Source organism: Numenius arquata, chromosome 4 (assembly GCF_964106895.1).
Source record: "Numenius arquata chromosome 4, bNumArq3.hap1.1, whole genome shotgun sequence".
NCBI classification, from domain to species: Eukaryota; Metazoa; Chordata; class Aves; order Charadriiformes; family Scolopacidae; genus Numenius; species Numenius arquata.
Genome location: NC_133579.1, coordinates 9,269,953 through 9,286,856, shown reverse-complemented (window position 1 = coordinate 9,286,856; position 16,904 = coordinate 9,269,953). Strand labels below are relative to the sequence as shown.

The 16,904-nt window shown below is 38.1% G+C and overlaps 1 protein-coding gene across 1 annotated transcript in view; it reads right to left on the bottom strand.

Annotated features, from left to right (window-relative positions):
- Positions 1 to 16,904, bottom strand: part of TOX (thymocyte selection associated high mobility group box) — a 222,663-nt gene that overhangs the window by 8,072 nt on the left and 197,687 nt on the right. The window contains exon 7 of the mRNA XM_074146713.1: positions 3,684 to 4,070. Coding sequence (XP_074002814.1) covers positions 3,684 to 4,070 — 387 coding nt within the window. The remainder of the gene's footprint in view (positions 1 to 3,683; positions 4,071 to 16,904) is intronic.

Sequence of the window (16,904 nt, the reverse complement as noted above, 5' to 3'; positions counted from 1 at the left end):
AGTGTTTTTGGAGCTGGCAGTTCTTCAGATATACTACACGCCAGTCTTTGATAAGAAAACATCCTCCCTCTCCTGGGGAAAATGATTGACCGGATCTCCCAGAGCCACAGTGTTAAAGCAGAGGATCTGTAGACAGTAGGGATTCCCAGAGCCTGCTGCCATTGAGTGTATGAGCAGTGGTGAGGTTTCCAAAAAGGAAAATTTCTTTTGTGGGAAGTCAAGTTGTAGGGAGCGGGATGTTAAGTAGTTTCTGCTCTTGCTGCTTACATAAATTGGATGTGTGCTGGAGTCTTTGGGAAAGGCCTAGGGTGGCCACACCTTTAGCACGGAGGAATTAGAACAAATGAGGGAAGAAGAACTGAAAAAAAAGTTGAATTAAATGCAAGTATTTCTTCTGCCTTATTAGGCTACATATTGTCCCATTCTTCTTGGCTGCCCTTTTACGTGGCAGGGTGGTCTGTGCCACGCTGCTGGGGACTGAACCTCACATCCAGAGTCCTCCTTCCCTCCTCACCAGGGATGGGACATACAGGGTGGTGCTAGGCCTCTTCTTTGTCCTCATTGCTGTTGACTCTGTGCTGCTGTCATCATCTGGAGGGCTTGCTTTTTTTCCCACTATGTCTTTTCCTCCTTAACATGATCTGGTCAGCAGAGCATTTGCTCGTTTTTGAGCAGAGGGAAAAGCAGAGTCCTTTGACCACTGAGTCAGGAGGTGGCCCTTACTTTCAGGTTATAGTTTCTTGACTTCTTACTGTATGTCTCCTGGTAGCCAACCTGTCCTCCATGCTCTATTGCAGTATGACATCCTGGGGATAGTGTTTTCTAACATTCCTTGAGTATGACTAGAAAGAGTTGTACCTAAGACAATAGTTGGGTAACCACTGTTCTGCTCTGGCATGTCAAATCATGGTGTTGTTAGTACACCTGCTACCCTAAAATTTTACGTACTTTTTGCTTTGTCTTTGCCAACATCACTCTTTAAAGGAAATGGATTCTAGATTTAAACTCAATGCAAAAACTGTGTAAACTGTTGTATGCTAAAAAAAACCCAGCAAAAAATATAAATTAAAACTATTCTGAAGTGAAATTACATAAATTTCCCAGAGCTCAGAAGGTTTCATTACTTTGAAACAAAAGTAGAAGTGTAAGAAATATAAACTGGCTTGTAGATGTTCCACAGTGCTTAAAGAGAAATGTAATTAAGATTGGCAGTGTAGCATTTCAACAGGTAATAAGCACCTATAACCTTGAGTGAAGCTCAGAAATGGTATCTTCATCACAAGCATCATTCTTTCTGATTCTGGATTACGAGTTGCTAGAATGAATTTAAGCCAACCTTTCATGGGTTTAACAATGGAGAGCAGGAACACAGACGTGCAGCATTTTTCATTTTACTGTACTTATACTTAGTAAAGCAAAGGACTCATCATGGTACAGGTCTACATACTGACTTCTAGATACCTGCTTTCTACAACCTACTGCCCTGTGTTTTCTCTCAAGCTAGAAATGACTGAGCTTCATGCCACACATCTCACAGATGAGTGAAAGTACTCTCAAGCCATTGATACGCACACCATATGCTACAAGCATGCAACTTGGTAAAATAAAACATCAGAAGATTCATATTGTCTTATCTTTTTTTTTTTTTTTTTTAGTATTTAATGGTTTGGAATAACACAAGTGTTTGGATTCATACAGTAATGACGATGTTGTATGCATACATATGTAAGTATCTAACATCTGCATTGCATCTTTTCCCAGCCCCTACTGTACTACTAATTCAATAAATAAAGCCAGATTTTTCAAATCTGCTCAGTAAATTATACCTATCAATGATTCTGGAAAAGGCATAAGGGGTTTGATCTTCTGTCACTCTGCATTGGACAAGTAATGTACAAATGACACTGAACTTGGCAAACAATCTGAACTTGGAAGACTGAAGCACTTTGAAATAAAAACTGGCTGAAATATAACTGTACAATCTCAACAGGCTGCTGTCACAGCTGTTGGTTTTCGTGTTTGGTATCAGGCTACTTCATTGAGTCTCTGTCCATTGCTTCGTCTCTCATTGCGCTGAGCCTTCAGGATTGCATCAGGCTTAAGATCTCCAGACAGACTCTCCTGGCTCACCTGTCTAGGACTTCCCCTAAGCTAATTCTAGCTGCCCAGGTTTGGGGTAAATTCCTGAGTTTCTCTGAGACTTGAACATGGGCTCTCCCAGGACACTCACACCAGGACACTGTGTTTCCAACTAATAGGAAAACCTTCAGGAATACACGTCAGTAAAAGACTCCACATTTGTGTGGTCCTAAGTCTGTTGAGTCTGTTTACTCTGATTGTGAAAAATAAACTGGACTAGGAAAAAGTTGGAAACACTTAACAAATTTTTCTTCCTGTCTGATTATTCCAAATCACTCTTGAGACTAAGATGGAAGACTCTGAAAAAATCCAGATGATCCTGAGCACACCTTGGTTTACCTTCTGAAAAACTAAATTTATTAGGCCAAATTGCTTTCAACTCTTTTTTTTTGGTCATTTTTTGGAAAACTTCTTTCCCTGTTAAATTGTTTTCCCAGCTAGAAGCTCTGTTTTGTGTTCAGATATTTCCATATCTAGAGACCAATCTTGAGATGAAATGTTTCTGGCTTGGAAAGCAAATGCAAATGCCTTGTTAGCAAAGGTGAATTTACAGAAATATTCAAAACATGCAGCAAGTTCATGACTGTATTATCAACCAGAACTGAAAAGTTTTGTGTATACAAATTTTGTAGATTCTGGCAACTCCACCCAAAAAATTTTCATTCGAATGCCTCTTTGTAAAGCAGGATCTTATTATTGATAGTCAGATCTCATCCAATACAAAAAGAAATTTTCTCCCCTGAAATCAACAGAGCTAATCTGCTCTAATCTTCCATAGGTCTGGGCCCAAAAATCACAATACTATGGGTGGCCTGCATTCATGCAGAACTCCTAGGAAGTGCATTGAGAATTAATGATGTAAAACACTGACATTATTTAAAAAAAAAAAAAAAGCCACCATATTGGGATTCTGGGGACAGCCCACTTATTTCCAGTAAAACAAGGTATTTGTAGCTACTAAAATGAAGTTACAAATGCAGCATAAACTAACATACTCATGTTCATTTAATCTAGGATGTTTAACACAATCTGTGTTGCTTCATGCTCCCTCTGACTGTTCCACATCACAGTCAGCACAAGGATAACAGCACAAGCTACAATCATATCTTTTTCTAGACATGACTGCCTTTTGTTCATAAAACATGTCTCCCAGAGACTTAACACGTCACTTATGTTTCAAGGTACTAGCAGATTTGCAGATGGATCTACGGACACACTTATATTTAAAGTTTCTCACAGATGCTTCTTGAATTTGGTGGGGGAGAGAGGGCTAGTGTTCAGAAGAACATGATGGACATCGTTGCAAGCACAAACAGTTCCACCAAAGTTCCCCATCATCCAGGTAAACTCATTCATTTGTTCTTGCCTTTGAAAGACTAAGCCCTCAGACTATATTTCTGTGGTTTTGGAACTCTGCAAAATTAAAGCTCATCCCTGGCTCTAAATCTCCCTCACTATGTCAACTTCTGGATGCCTTTTTTTTTTTTTTTCTTTTTTTTTCAAAACCCCACATTTTCCCAAACAACTGAAAAGCTCAAACTTACTTGCTGCATTGTAGGTGAGTGTAAAGCGGACTGGACCTGCATCGGTAGCTGGTTCCCAATGGGCTGCTGCATTGAAATGGGCTGGTGTTGCTGGATGTTGAGATGCTGGTGCAGAGGGGGGCTGATCTGAAGAGGCGGCGGCGGGGACACAGCCATGTTTGCTATGGAAACAGTCACTGGCATTTGGTTGTTGGGCTTGGGCGCTATGTTCCTGGGGATATTGGCATGCATGGCAGTGATGTGGGGATTCATTCCCGGTTGTTGGTGGTAGTGGGAGCTGAGGTACAGTGCAGAGTGAGCCTGGGCAGGCCCGTGAAACACCGACTGCTTGGAATTCATCATCTGAGGTTGCGGGGAGGCTTTAACGTCAACAGGTTCACTGTAGCTCTGTTGAGAAAAACAAAAATCAGACAATATTTAGAAGCTACAAAAAGCTGCTGTTCTTTCCCCTGAAGTCTCTGTAAGTCTCACCATGGGAAAACATATATCTGGACCATCAAATTGTCCTTGCCATGTAGTTTGGTTATTACACTAGGAAAACATTTAAACCCTTTTCACTGAATTTCACTGAATTTCACTGAATTTTTAGAGTTGGAAGGGACCATAAAGATCATCTAGTCCAACTCCCCTGCTGAAGCAGGAAAGGTATGCTTATGGCCTCCCCATCGGGGAATCAAACTTTTAACTTACACATTTCTCTTCAGCATCGTAAAAAAGGAATTTAGCCTCTCTGCTTCCTGGTCTAGCCTGAAATTTTGCTTTTGTCAAATTCAGAGCTGGCATTACTGACCTAATAACCTACACAACAAAGGCAGCCAAGCCTGTCACATTTATTCACATAAGCAGCCACTACTATTGTCATCAAATTTGATGGCCTAGTCGACAAAAAGATTCAGGAAGGTGGGTTCCAGCAAAAGTCTGCAGTGATCTTTGATATGTCTCATTTTCCCATCTGCAAACCAGGGATAAGAATTTCAGTGTCCTTTTACACACATGTTGATAACTGCTAGTAGTGCTTTATCAGTTAGCTAACGTGATGAAGCAGCTAAACCTGATCCACACTTGTGCTACTGCATTGAATAAATACGCTAGTTGCTCTGCCGATACATTTATTTTGAAGTATTCTCGCTGGGATGCTATCCACACCTATATCAAATATGTTTCATGAGCCATGCATTCAGAAAAATAAGAATATTCTGCATACTCTTTTCTGAATATTCTGAATATTCATTTCACTTTTAGCAAAGCTTCCTTTGTTAATCCAGTTCATAAAGTTCTGAAAATTCTGTTTAAAACTGATGTCTCTATAAATGTTAGATTTCATCAGACACAGGGAAGCTATTTTACCAAAGCTGGAAGAATACTACGTAGAATATTAGAAAATGCACAGATTTTTCAATTATGGTCTACCCTGATTTCTTAAAGCTGCTAGTGATAAAAATATTCCATTAATGAATGTGAATTTTCATAATACTCTTTGTTCTAATATTTATAACTTGTTACATTTGATTTAAACTCCATTTATTAAGTTCTTATTTTCTTAGAGCTTCTTAGAGCTAACTCTGTGTGCTCAAATAAATGATGACAAACCCTTAAGAATTAGCTCCTGTGAGCTTATAGGTGGGAATCATAATTTGCAGTTAAATCATACTGGGATTAATAGCCAGTGAATGGTGAACATGCTGGAAAAAAATGGCAGAAATTTCCCTCTGGAGAAAGAAGTCACTTTGTCAAAACAAGGGCTGAAAGACGCATATATGCCCTTACTCTGTGACCTCCATGTCATGTTTGCTCAGTTTACAAGTCAGAGTAAGTTTCATGTTACTCTCAGCACTCCAGGGTCAGTGAAGTCTATTTGTATTCCTTCTGAAGGACGTACCATCACCAACAATCCGCCAACACGCGCGTTACTGAAATTGCTTCATTATATGAGATGATAAAAATGAGAAAGATAACTTCATTTTCCCTAAGTGTAACGGCAGTACCATTAGCAAAAAAACCCCCTTGTTTTCTCAAGTAAACTAAGGGAAATTAAATGAATATGTTAAAATGAATGCAAATCTCTGCCTCTGTGGATCTGCCTGGCTCTGCTCACATGTGGACGTACACGTGTACAGTATGTATTATATGCATGTTTGCAAGATTCAGATACAGACATAAAAACCCACAGATAATAAACGATAAAACCTGAAAGTTAGGTGCAGAATCTGCCATTTTTTGGGTATTATTTTTAAAACACTGAGATAATATTCATGTCGACATGAGAAATACGTTCCTCCTCTCTTCCCAGTTGTATTTGTAGGACTCTTTTGTGAGCGTGGGAGCAAAGACTGGCAGGTTTGCTGAAATTTCAGAGATTCAGAAGAAGGTTTGCTGATTAACAGCGTGGTCAGGACCCTCCTCTTGAGTGTCCCAGGCCCTTTACACGTTACAGGAGGTGTATACTGTGCTCTTCCTTGAGAAACTTGAAATTTTCCTGAGTGCATCGTCCCCTCAGGAAAACACCTTGCCTTTCCATGATGCAGCTGGAAGGCTCTCTCTGGTCCAAGGAGGGATAATTTGCTCCTGAAGTGTCTGAGGGTCAGATTGGTTAAACAATTCCTCCTGCTGAGCAGGTATCAAAAAGCCTTTGTGGTGTACTGATACATACTTATACTTCATTTGTGACTACAAAGATGCCACCACACACCTCTTTAACAAAGATACAGTGAACCAATTTAATTATTGGGTAATTCTGAGTTCACACATAGGCACTGAATGCATGGCCCATACTGATAAAATTACAGAGATATCAGATGCTTGGTATCATTTAATACTTGAAATACCAAATTATGTGAAGGGGAATTGTACAGTCTTGGGACAGAGATGAATAACACTAGCTTTACCTCTGAGAAGAGTGTCTGCAAAGTGATCAAAAGGGACCATTCCAGCTGGCTCGTGCTATCAATAAGCTTTCTGTGTTTCACTACCTCCCCGATCCAATGAAAAGCACAACACTTCAGTTTCAAACCAAGTATTTTGCTGTTACTTAGGACACTTTAAATCATATGTGATCTGAAGCCAAATTGTCCAATATCAGTGTAAAACACATAAATATTATCAGTTACTGGGAATCTTGATAAATGAACCCATTAAATGCTATTCTCCAGCATAATGCACTTTCAGCTTTTTCTAAGGCTGGGTCTGAAACCCAGATTTTGTAAGTATTGCTGAATCTAATGGAATAGGTGATGTCAAATATTTTGGCTTTGTTATATCACTTTACTGTCAAATATACCAAGAAGTGTATAGGATGCATAGGTCATGTTATTATTTTGGGCATAATTACTGTTTTCTCAGATTTGAGTGGGCATTGCACTTGTCCAGTACAGCATCAGACAGTCTTAGACAAGGACTTTTATTACAGGTAATACTAGGAATTAAGAAAGAAGGGATTTGATCAGCCAATATGGGTTTCAAGTGCACAGTCACGTTCCCTAACGTTGCAGGCTGGAATTCAGTCAGTTTGCTCTTGCCTTATCCAAGGAGAAGAGAAAATACAGAAATAATTTTAAAACCCCACCTCTTTAGTTAATTAATCTGCCCAAAGACAACAAAGACAATTTACATCTCTATTTTTTGGCATGACGTTATAGGACACAAGTCATTTACAGATATATGCATTGGAGACCAAAATTACAAATCTGCAGATATAGACCATCAAAAATTGAAGCCTATTTTTTCCTAAATGTGATAAGGTGTTCCACTAGACATGCAATGAAAAAATCCTTTATCATTAGTATCAGAATTATGGTATTGTAAACCCACCACTAGAGGGTGACAGAATATTGTATTTAGTTAATGGTAGGACTTAGTACTGTACACATCCGTCAGTGAAAGTACTCCAGGGCCACAAACTAGCTTTTCTTGATAGTCCTTTATGGTCTTTGAGTGGCTTCTACTTGTTTTTGAATTCAGCTTAAAGTCTTACTCTAAATCTTTCAAGTTCTTAACAGGCTAGAAGTAGGGTTTCTTATGGACCTGCCTCTGCATCTCACATGATCTAATACTGTTGCCTAAATTTAAAAACAAAGACAAAAACAGAAGGTGAAGACAAGGTAGGTAGGCCAAGGCAATGGAATGCTACAAAAAAACTTGTGACTGCCCTTTAGGCATAACAAAAAACATATTTTTTTCCACAACAATCTATTTTTTTACTGAAACACAAAGAAAAAGAGGGAAGAATATTTTGAAAGCTGAACAGAAAGAGAATGAAAGTAGAAGAGAAATAGGGAAAGGAAGGAAACCAAATAAACACTACTTTAACTGTTATGATAATTAATATAATTATATTAATTAACAGTACTGACAAGTACTGTTAATGGAAAGCCTTGATGCATGACCCTCAGTCCACAGAATGATTCTACTTGTATCATACTTTCAAGGAAATGTGTGATGATACAGATGAGTGATGTTCTTCAGAGAAAGTGGTAAGAGTTGATAATTTTGCACAAAGTTTGGGAAGGGCTGAATCAAGTTCTTCCCCCTACTTTACATCAAACTCATGTCTTTCCTTCCCATTCTAAAGCAAAGCAAACTTTCCCATCTACATTCTACTCCCTTATTATGTGCCAAAACTCCTTGTGCTTATTTGTGAAATTAAAGAATTAATGTTAAGGGGTTAAGCATTGCTCATCCAGTTGTGCTCTTCTTCCCTAAGAACTGGCCTGGGACTAATGGTCCTTATTACAGACTGAATTCAGGCACAGGGCAGGATGTCACTGCCTTAGAGGAAAGTGACACTGTGATTTCCCTCACCCCAAAACATCTACCCCACTCCTACAGCTGAGAAATTATTTTTGGTACAGACATCCTGCTCCATTTAGTGGTGCCAGAGAAAACACCAACAGCCTAGTGATGCCATTCTGGCATCTCCATGGCTTCCTTTGGGATATCATTTTATTTAAACCTTGAAAAGTTCATAGTTGTATTTTGAACCCTCACCTGTAGATCTGGGTTATCAAACAGCTGTTGAAACCTACACATGGGGTTTGATTCCTTTTCTAACTTTTGGCTGCCCTCTGGTTACCGTTGGCTCTTCTAACCCCACTTCTGTTGGAACAAACCCAACATTCATGTGATTGAAAGAGAAGCAAGAACATGTTTTAACAAGGCAGAACTCTAAGGCAGATCCTTAGACTACTGAATTTAATGGAAAGTCTCCTATTAACTTAAATTGGAATTTGGATCAGAGCCCAACACTGTTACTTCAGTATTACTGTCTGGATGCCTGTTTCATTTCTCATGAAAACTAGGTAGGACCCGGCTAACAGCGGCTGATAATCACTCCCAATTGATGAGCACTACTTCTAACCTGTGCTTCTTCAGAAGCATACCTAAAACCAACAAGTTTGCTTTTTTTAACATGTTAATGCTGTATTGTTAGAAAAATTGCCAGCAAGTAGGACCACATATATATACACACATATGTATATGAACATATTCAATTTACATACTGTATATATGTTTTATATTCATCATTCTTATCTACGATAGCATATGATACCATAATATATGGGAATTAAATAAATACTTTTGCAATAATTTCATTCTAGTAAGCAGTGTTCAACTAATATTGCTGTTTGCAATATAAAATCAAAAAGTCAGTGTTGTCTCAAAGAAACCACAGTTGTTTTACCTCCAGAGAAAAAGTCTGGATTTTTTTCTTATTCTATTGGTTTCACAAAAATAGTTAATAACCAAAGCCTTTGAGCTGGAGCAATATAATTTCACTCATTTACAGACCAGACATTATCAAAGTACTTCTTTATTAACATCAGTAATTAAGCTCTTCTTCATAGTAAAATATTCAGTAAATACATTCAGAACATTCAGTAAATGTTCTTGGTGCTATTGGATGGCTATGTGTCCTTTAAACACATGCTGAGAGACCTCCTTAAGGGCAAAGACATGAACCTTGTGGCTAATACAGCCAGCATAAACTTTCTACCAATGCAAACAGCTTTACTTGTGGGCAAAAATAACCTATTCCAAACTCAGAAGAATTTTTTTCGTAGCCAAACTGATATAACATCGGTTTATTTTAAATGAGAAACAGGTGCTTTTCTTTAAATGAGAAAAAGAGGTCTGGCATGCCCTCTGCATAGAGAAGGAACATGGACTATGTGAGTATTTCAAAGCCTAGAAAAAGAGTTTAACTTGATTCAGGTTTTAAATGAATATGTGTCAGCAACCTACGGAGTTGCCACATTGTCCCTTTTCTGGACGGTATGTGCATATCTAGGAACCGGTGTCCATCCTTGAGCTGTACTGAGGAATTCAAGCATTTTTGGACTCTGTGACCAGAATGAAGGTTACATTCAGGTAACAGCAGTGATTGTGTCAGCTGGTACCAGGAAGGTCCAGGCTGTGCAGGCTCTGATCAAACTGAGGCAGGTCTGACTCAGCTTTAAATGAGTTATCTTCAGTACCGTGACACTAAAGAGGTAGATAGAAGGAAATTGGCTGAATATTTATGCAGCTCCTACAAAGCTTACCTAAGCTTAAGTTTGCATCTGCTGTCTTTGCTGTCTCTTTGGTGGAAGGAACATCTTGAATTGTTTATACCTTCTCTCAGCTTTTCTGAGAGAACCTGTCCATTTTCAACGTTTTTGACATTTTAGGTCACTTCCAACTCCAAGCCCGTCCTTGAGAACAATCCCTTCTTCTGGCCTAGATGGGTTCAGCTGTTTTAATAATACCCCTGTGAAGCTGTTTGTGAGAGACTGATTTCTCTCCAGCAGTGCTTTCTCTTTCCTACTTAGCTCTTTAACTCCTTTGACTTAACTCTGTTCACTCCGGTGGAGAATTCATATGCATATTTGCAGTACAGCTGCCTTCCTACCTAAGTCACAAGAGGCTCTTAGCAAATGACGTTCTGTATTTTGTTAATTCCAGTCACCTATTGCAATAACAACATCTGGGACTCTAGAGAGTTCAGAAAGCTTTTTGACACATTCTTGATGTTTCAGAACAAAGGAGTAAGCCATGGGTTGTCATCTATAATTAGCCGAGGTGGCTCAGAAGAACATCTTCAAATCTAAATATACATTTTGTCATCATCTACAGGGGATTGTCATGGATTCATTCAGGGTATGTAAGTAAAAATGGATGTTTTATGAATGTAACCTGGGTGCATGTGATAAAGGATATGCAACTTTAATTTGATACAAGTGTTTTAATTCCCCAAATGGAAGCACTAGGCTAATAGTGAAATCTAGTTTTATTAACTCACTTCAATAACAAACACAGTTCCCCTCCAAATCAAAATCTGGCTTCTCTCAAGCTCAAGACATTTCTGCCATTTTTGGCAGAAATTATGTGAGAGCATCTCTCGGTTTTTGCACTGCTGAATGTAAAGCTTCACACGATTTAGCCTCAAATCAAATTCATGACATTAACTTAAATATAGTTTGCTCTACATTTTCAGCTGCAGTAGATAGTTGGTTTCCTTGCTAGACAAGATGATGGTTGGATTTGTGTTATTATCAGATTAGACAATTGTTTTATAAATATACATGTTGACTTACCAGATACTCTGATACATCACATATTTGCACATATGTAATTTTATTTGTGAATCCTTGAAAATTTCTGGCTATATCAGAAAGGATGAAAGACAGAGGTATCACAGAAGCATGAAGTACCTGCTGTAAAAGCTTTACATTATAGCTTTCCCAGATAGGGATTCTAATGTTTAATGGAAAAAAGTAAAAGCTGTACATGCATGTCATCATTCTGGGGTGGGGTTGTTTTTGGTTTTTTTTTTGTTTGGTTTTTTTTTTTTTGGTATTGTTTTAAGGAAAATATTGCCAAAGTCTTGTAGCACTTTAATAGCTACAAAAAAAAAAAGCATCAAACGTAACCATATTTTTTATTTATTGTTTCTATGATGCTTTTACTGAGAACAGCCTGAACTGTTTAATGAAATTCCAAAGCATCTGCATGGTCTGGGGCTAGATATAATATAGAAATCTGTTGTCTCAAAAAGGGGAAAGCAGGTGCCTTTCTGCCAGCAGCAGAGGGGACGCTGCTCTCCTTGTACACAGTAGCCAACTGACTAAACTCCAACTGACCAGGAGACACAACAGTTCAGTGGTCTACTCTGTAAGAAGATATTCAGAATTTTATTTCCAATAGACATGTCCCAAACCCCAGCAGTTGCTTATTTCAGTGCTCCCCTACATCTGAAGCTTGGCCACCATCGCAGAAAAGAACTTGGGATTCTTTGGGCCACTGAAAACAAATGGTGGCGAGAGCACACCCGCTCATCTACATTTACTTAGGAGTGGGGAGATGCATGATCTGGGAGAGCTGGCATATTTTTTGCCTTTATATATATTAGGTAAGTGCTCTCACCACATACACTTACAAAATGGGAAATTAACACCAAGTTTACTGTTAGAGTTAAGGGTTTAGGTTGTTTGTTTGTTCGTTTGTTTGTTTTTTAACATGGTCTCCATTTTGCTTTTTACTAATAACCCAAACTTTTTCATGTATATTCATTGCAGTCTCAAAAGACTGTAATTCTTTAGTCTGTTCAATTATATTACAATATAAGCAACGCTGCACATACAACACAGGTATTTTGGGTGCATGGAAACTCTCTGATTACAAATCGCTGTGCTAATGGCTTTAAGGCAATGACAATCTTAATAGATATGACCTTTAGGGTTTTTTTTTTTGAAACTTAATTGCAAGGTGGTGGGCTAGGAAAGCTACATCTGCCATATACTTCAAGAAGCAATTTTACATGTCCAAAGGATTTGTACTGTCCACAAAACTGAAAAATGTCCAACGCATTTGCTGCAATGTCAAGTGAGGACACCAATTCCACTTACTTACAACAGCAGAGTTTTATAATATGCTTGAGTATTTTGAATTTGAATAATATTCTCCTTGCTGAGAGCTTTTAGCTTCAGCCATAGCTGCTAAAATATGTCTGCATGTATCACTACACAGAAAGAATTAAAGATTCATTTAGCCAGAGAGAACAAAACAGGGACGAGAAATTTCCTTTGTACTATTCAAACAGTTATACTTGTACTGCTACAGTTAACATATACACGTATGACATATGTACATATATTTTATGCATGTTAAATACATAATATGCATATATTGTTATATAAATATATAGAGATGCACATATATATGAAAGTATTTAACATTTACCCATATAAATCTGTATTAAATATATATGCATGTGAAAGATGCAGCTAAAACTCTAATGTCAGCCAGAAAAAAGGCTGGTTAAGCTAGAAAAAGTGCTTGTTTTATGAAAAAGTAAAATTGCAATTCACAGCATTTTATGTAATGCTGTACAAATTACCAGATACCAGAGACTGCATTTCTGGACCTGAATAGTACTAAAAGTTGCAACTAAGGGCAAATATAAAGACACTTGTTTACAATACAAAGGCTTAGTCAGTACTATAAGCAATATGGCCAATCTGCATAGCAGAAGATATAATGCTTTGTAATGTGATTTTTACTTCACATATCAATTCCTACACACATGAACAAACTCAACAACAGCCTCATTAATTTCAATCATTACAGAAAAGGAGAAAACACAGGAAATAAATTGATAAATTACACGGGGATTAATGCATAACTGACATATTTACACAATCATATGTTCACTTTATTTACTGGGTGGTAGCCCTACTTTATAAAGATATCACTAAAGCATTTACAAGTGTACTAGAGATGGGCTGACAATCCTATTACCAAAGTTGCTGGTGACACTTCCACTCTTGTGTGTGTGTGTGTGTGACAAACTCCAACCAGAACTGCTCAGCTTTTTCAAGACCGCACCCAGAGGAAAGCCCCATCCAAACGTTTGGGTGCCCTTTCTTAAGATGCAATGGAAGAAGGACTTTAACAAAGGGAAGGGAAGGGAAGGGAAGGGAAGGGAAGGGAAGGGAAGGGAAGGGAAGGGAAGGGAAGGGAAGGGAAGGGAAGGGAAGGGAAGGGAAGGGAAGGGAAGGGAAGGGAAGGGAAGGGAAGGGAAGGGAAGGGAAGGGAAGGGAAGGGGAGAAGAGAAGAGAAGAGAAGAGAAGAGAAGAGAAGAGAAGAGAAGAGAAGAGAAGAGAAGAGAAGAGAAGAGAAGAGAAGAGAAGAGGAGCAAATGGGGCAAAGGGCTAAGCATCATGAAGAAGCCCACCCCAGATACTCCACTCGCACCCTAGAGCTTGGGTTAGAAACCAATGTTCCTGAATTTCATTATTCTGATGTCAAGCAGAGGCTAAGAAATCTCCTGACAAAAGGAGAATTACCCCATTTCTCTGCAATCTTCGACTCCGACTATTCCAGCATCTCAAATGGCCAGAATGGGTGCAGTGAACTTAACTCCAAGTCTGGTCCACTCAGGTATAACATGGCATATGTCCATTTCTTTGCTTTTTAGAAAAATTAAGACTTGCAAATAAATGCAGAAAAACATACACAAACACTCACATACAAGCCCTACCCTCACTAGTTGTTTAAAAACTGGCAGTACTTCTTGAAAAAAGTGGCAGAAACAGCATTCAAAAGTTAGGAAACCGGTAGACCAGCTGCTTTGGGAGGTGTGAGGGACCTGCATAGCTGGTGACAGGGGACCTGAGCAGCACCTTTAGCTGCTTGTGCCTGCCTCTTCCCACAGGCAGAGTCCTCTGGGAGGGGAGAAGGGAACAAGTTTGGTAATTGAGTAACTCCTATCATTTGGATAGCAAGAGGATGTCCTGAGGTGATGTGAAGCACAACTGAACACCTTCTAGCTGCCAGCCAGCTGACTCTGAAGTCTTTGGAGCTCTGCTATGAACATGAAGGGTGTAATACTGGCCAAGTACTCTGAAAAATGAAGTTCTAGATGTCCCAAGCAGGACACCCAAAATTACTGAAAACCTGATTTCACAATGATTTAGTTGTGTTTGAAAATATGGACAATACGAACTGCCTGCTCCAGAGTATTACTGAGAATTTCTTTACACTAAAGCACTGCTGGGAAAATCCTCTAAAGCAGCAAGGTAACATGCAGTAAATACAACACGGGAGCTCCCAGGGTGAACACCTGATTATAAGCGTATGAAATGAGACTCACACAGAGGGCGGCATAAAGTTTAAAACACACCCTGTGAGCAAATCATTAATCTTGTATCAAAGCATTTTTTGGAAAAGGTATGTTACTTTTGGCATGGCTAAACTTTCGAGAATGAGGTCTTGGAATCTTAATAATATTCTCTAAAAGTAGCTTTTATGTATAATAATATAACACATGGATGTAAAAGACCAGATGGACTCCAAACAATCTTAATAATATATTATATATATTTCTTCATGCTTACATGCTTGCCTAAAGAACTACAACTCTTCTGGTGCCATATAAATATTTAATAATTATAATTTAGAATATACTGATATAATATTGCATCTGGGTATTTTACATCCCTATTCCAAAATGGCCTTCCTTTAGTTACATGCCAGCTCTGTTGGATTCATTGAGCATGTTCATGACAGTAAGCAATTAGTACTCGGCTTCATTAAGTTTATATTTTGATACTTTCCACACTAGAGGAAAACATTACATTATGGGCAGAATTTAAATAATTGCTTAAAAGTTAAGAAAATGCTCCAGTGCTTTTCTGACTAACAACAAATTTAAATACATGCACAAATGGCTTCATGCACTGAACTGAACAGCAATCTTCATTTTTTTCTAAAAACAAACCTCAGAAAACCTCAGAAAATGCCATAACATAATTTTTTCTCTTTCCAAAAAAGCAAAACCAAAATAAAAATTTCAGATATTTATATGTGCCATTTCAAAATCAAGCTATATAAAGCATTATGTAAACAGTCCATGATGTTCTGAATAATGACATCCAAGTGATTTTTACAAGTGAAAAGTTGGCTTCATGCATTTCTTCAAAACCTATTGGAATACTTTGAGCTTTTTAGACCTATCTTTGGCAATAAACCAGCCATTTAAAAAAAATTTGTTTATGTGCATGTGGCACCCTTTTTGAAGGCAATGAGTACTTCTAGAACCAAACAGAGACAGAAATTTCTCTAAGACAGAAATTAAAGGTACCCTATAAATTACTTAAACTAAATACATTAGTATTTATGATGGTAGCTATAAAATTAAAATGTATAAGACAGAACCCCCCAAAATGAATGAGGTAACACCCATATTTCAGACTTTTAAATTCAGAACAAACACTGACCAAATACTAAGATAATGTAGAAAGATGCATAAAAGGTCCTTGTGCGGTTAATCCTATAGTCTTCCACGGAAAATGTGTACAGGTTAATATAAGATACAAAGAAGTATAGTGCAGGCAGGACCAACCACCCCAAAAACGTTTAAAACTAACATAAAGTTCTACTTGTGTCATATATACCAGTCCTTTGTGCTGCCTTCTTTACTTCTAAAATTAATTTTATTTCTGTAAGAACAATATATATCTAAATTTGTTTTGACAGACCCAAACCAAGTGATTCTAACTGGTATGAATCTGAAATTGCTCTATTGGTTTTCACATTGACTGGCAATACTTTCACATTCTTCTGCATATTTTGAAGTCTGTTACAAATTTTAAAGTCTATTACAAAATTATGGGCACTAAGAATATTTGTATAAATCAATTTAGAAAGTTGCTACTAGTTGTGTACTGGGGATACACTGGTGTGTTCCAGTGTAAGAGCCTTCCAGTGACCTATGCTGCGCTCACAGAAATTGCTTGCTGGATGTAAAATGGAAATGCACATTTTTCTTATGAAAATTTGGTATGTGAGCTGAGCTTGACTTTTTCTGTACTGTGATTGCAAGGTGAAAAACTACTTAAAAAAAAAAACCCAAACCAAACCCAAGTATTTTGTGTATGATAGGTTTTTTTCCCTTGTAGGTAGAACAGTGGCTATCTGCCATGGCATGCTTGTTATATTGAGGTCTTTTTACCGGTGTCTCCTTCCCCCGTTGAACTGGGATTATACTCCCTGACTGGAGAAATGTTGTCTCTATGATCAGAAGTGAAAGGGTATCTTTTCATGGAGAGATGACTGTGTTTATTGAACATTTGCATCTTAAACCTAAGTTTAAGGTGATAACAAACAAGGCTATTTGCACTAAATACGATGGTGCTTAGCACCATATAAACGCTGAAAATGGTTTGCAATATGTCACTATATATATGT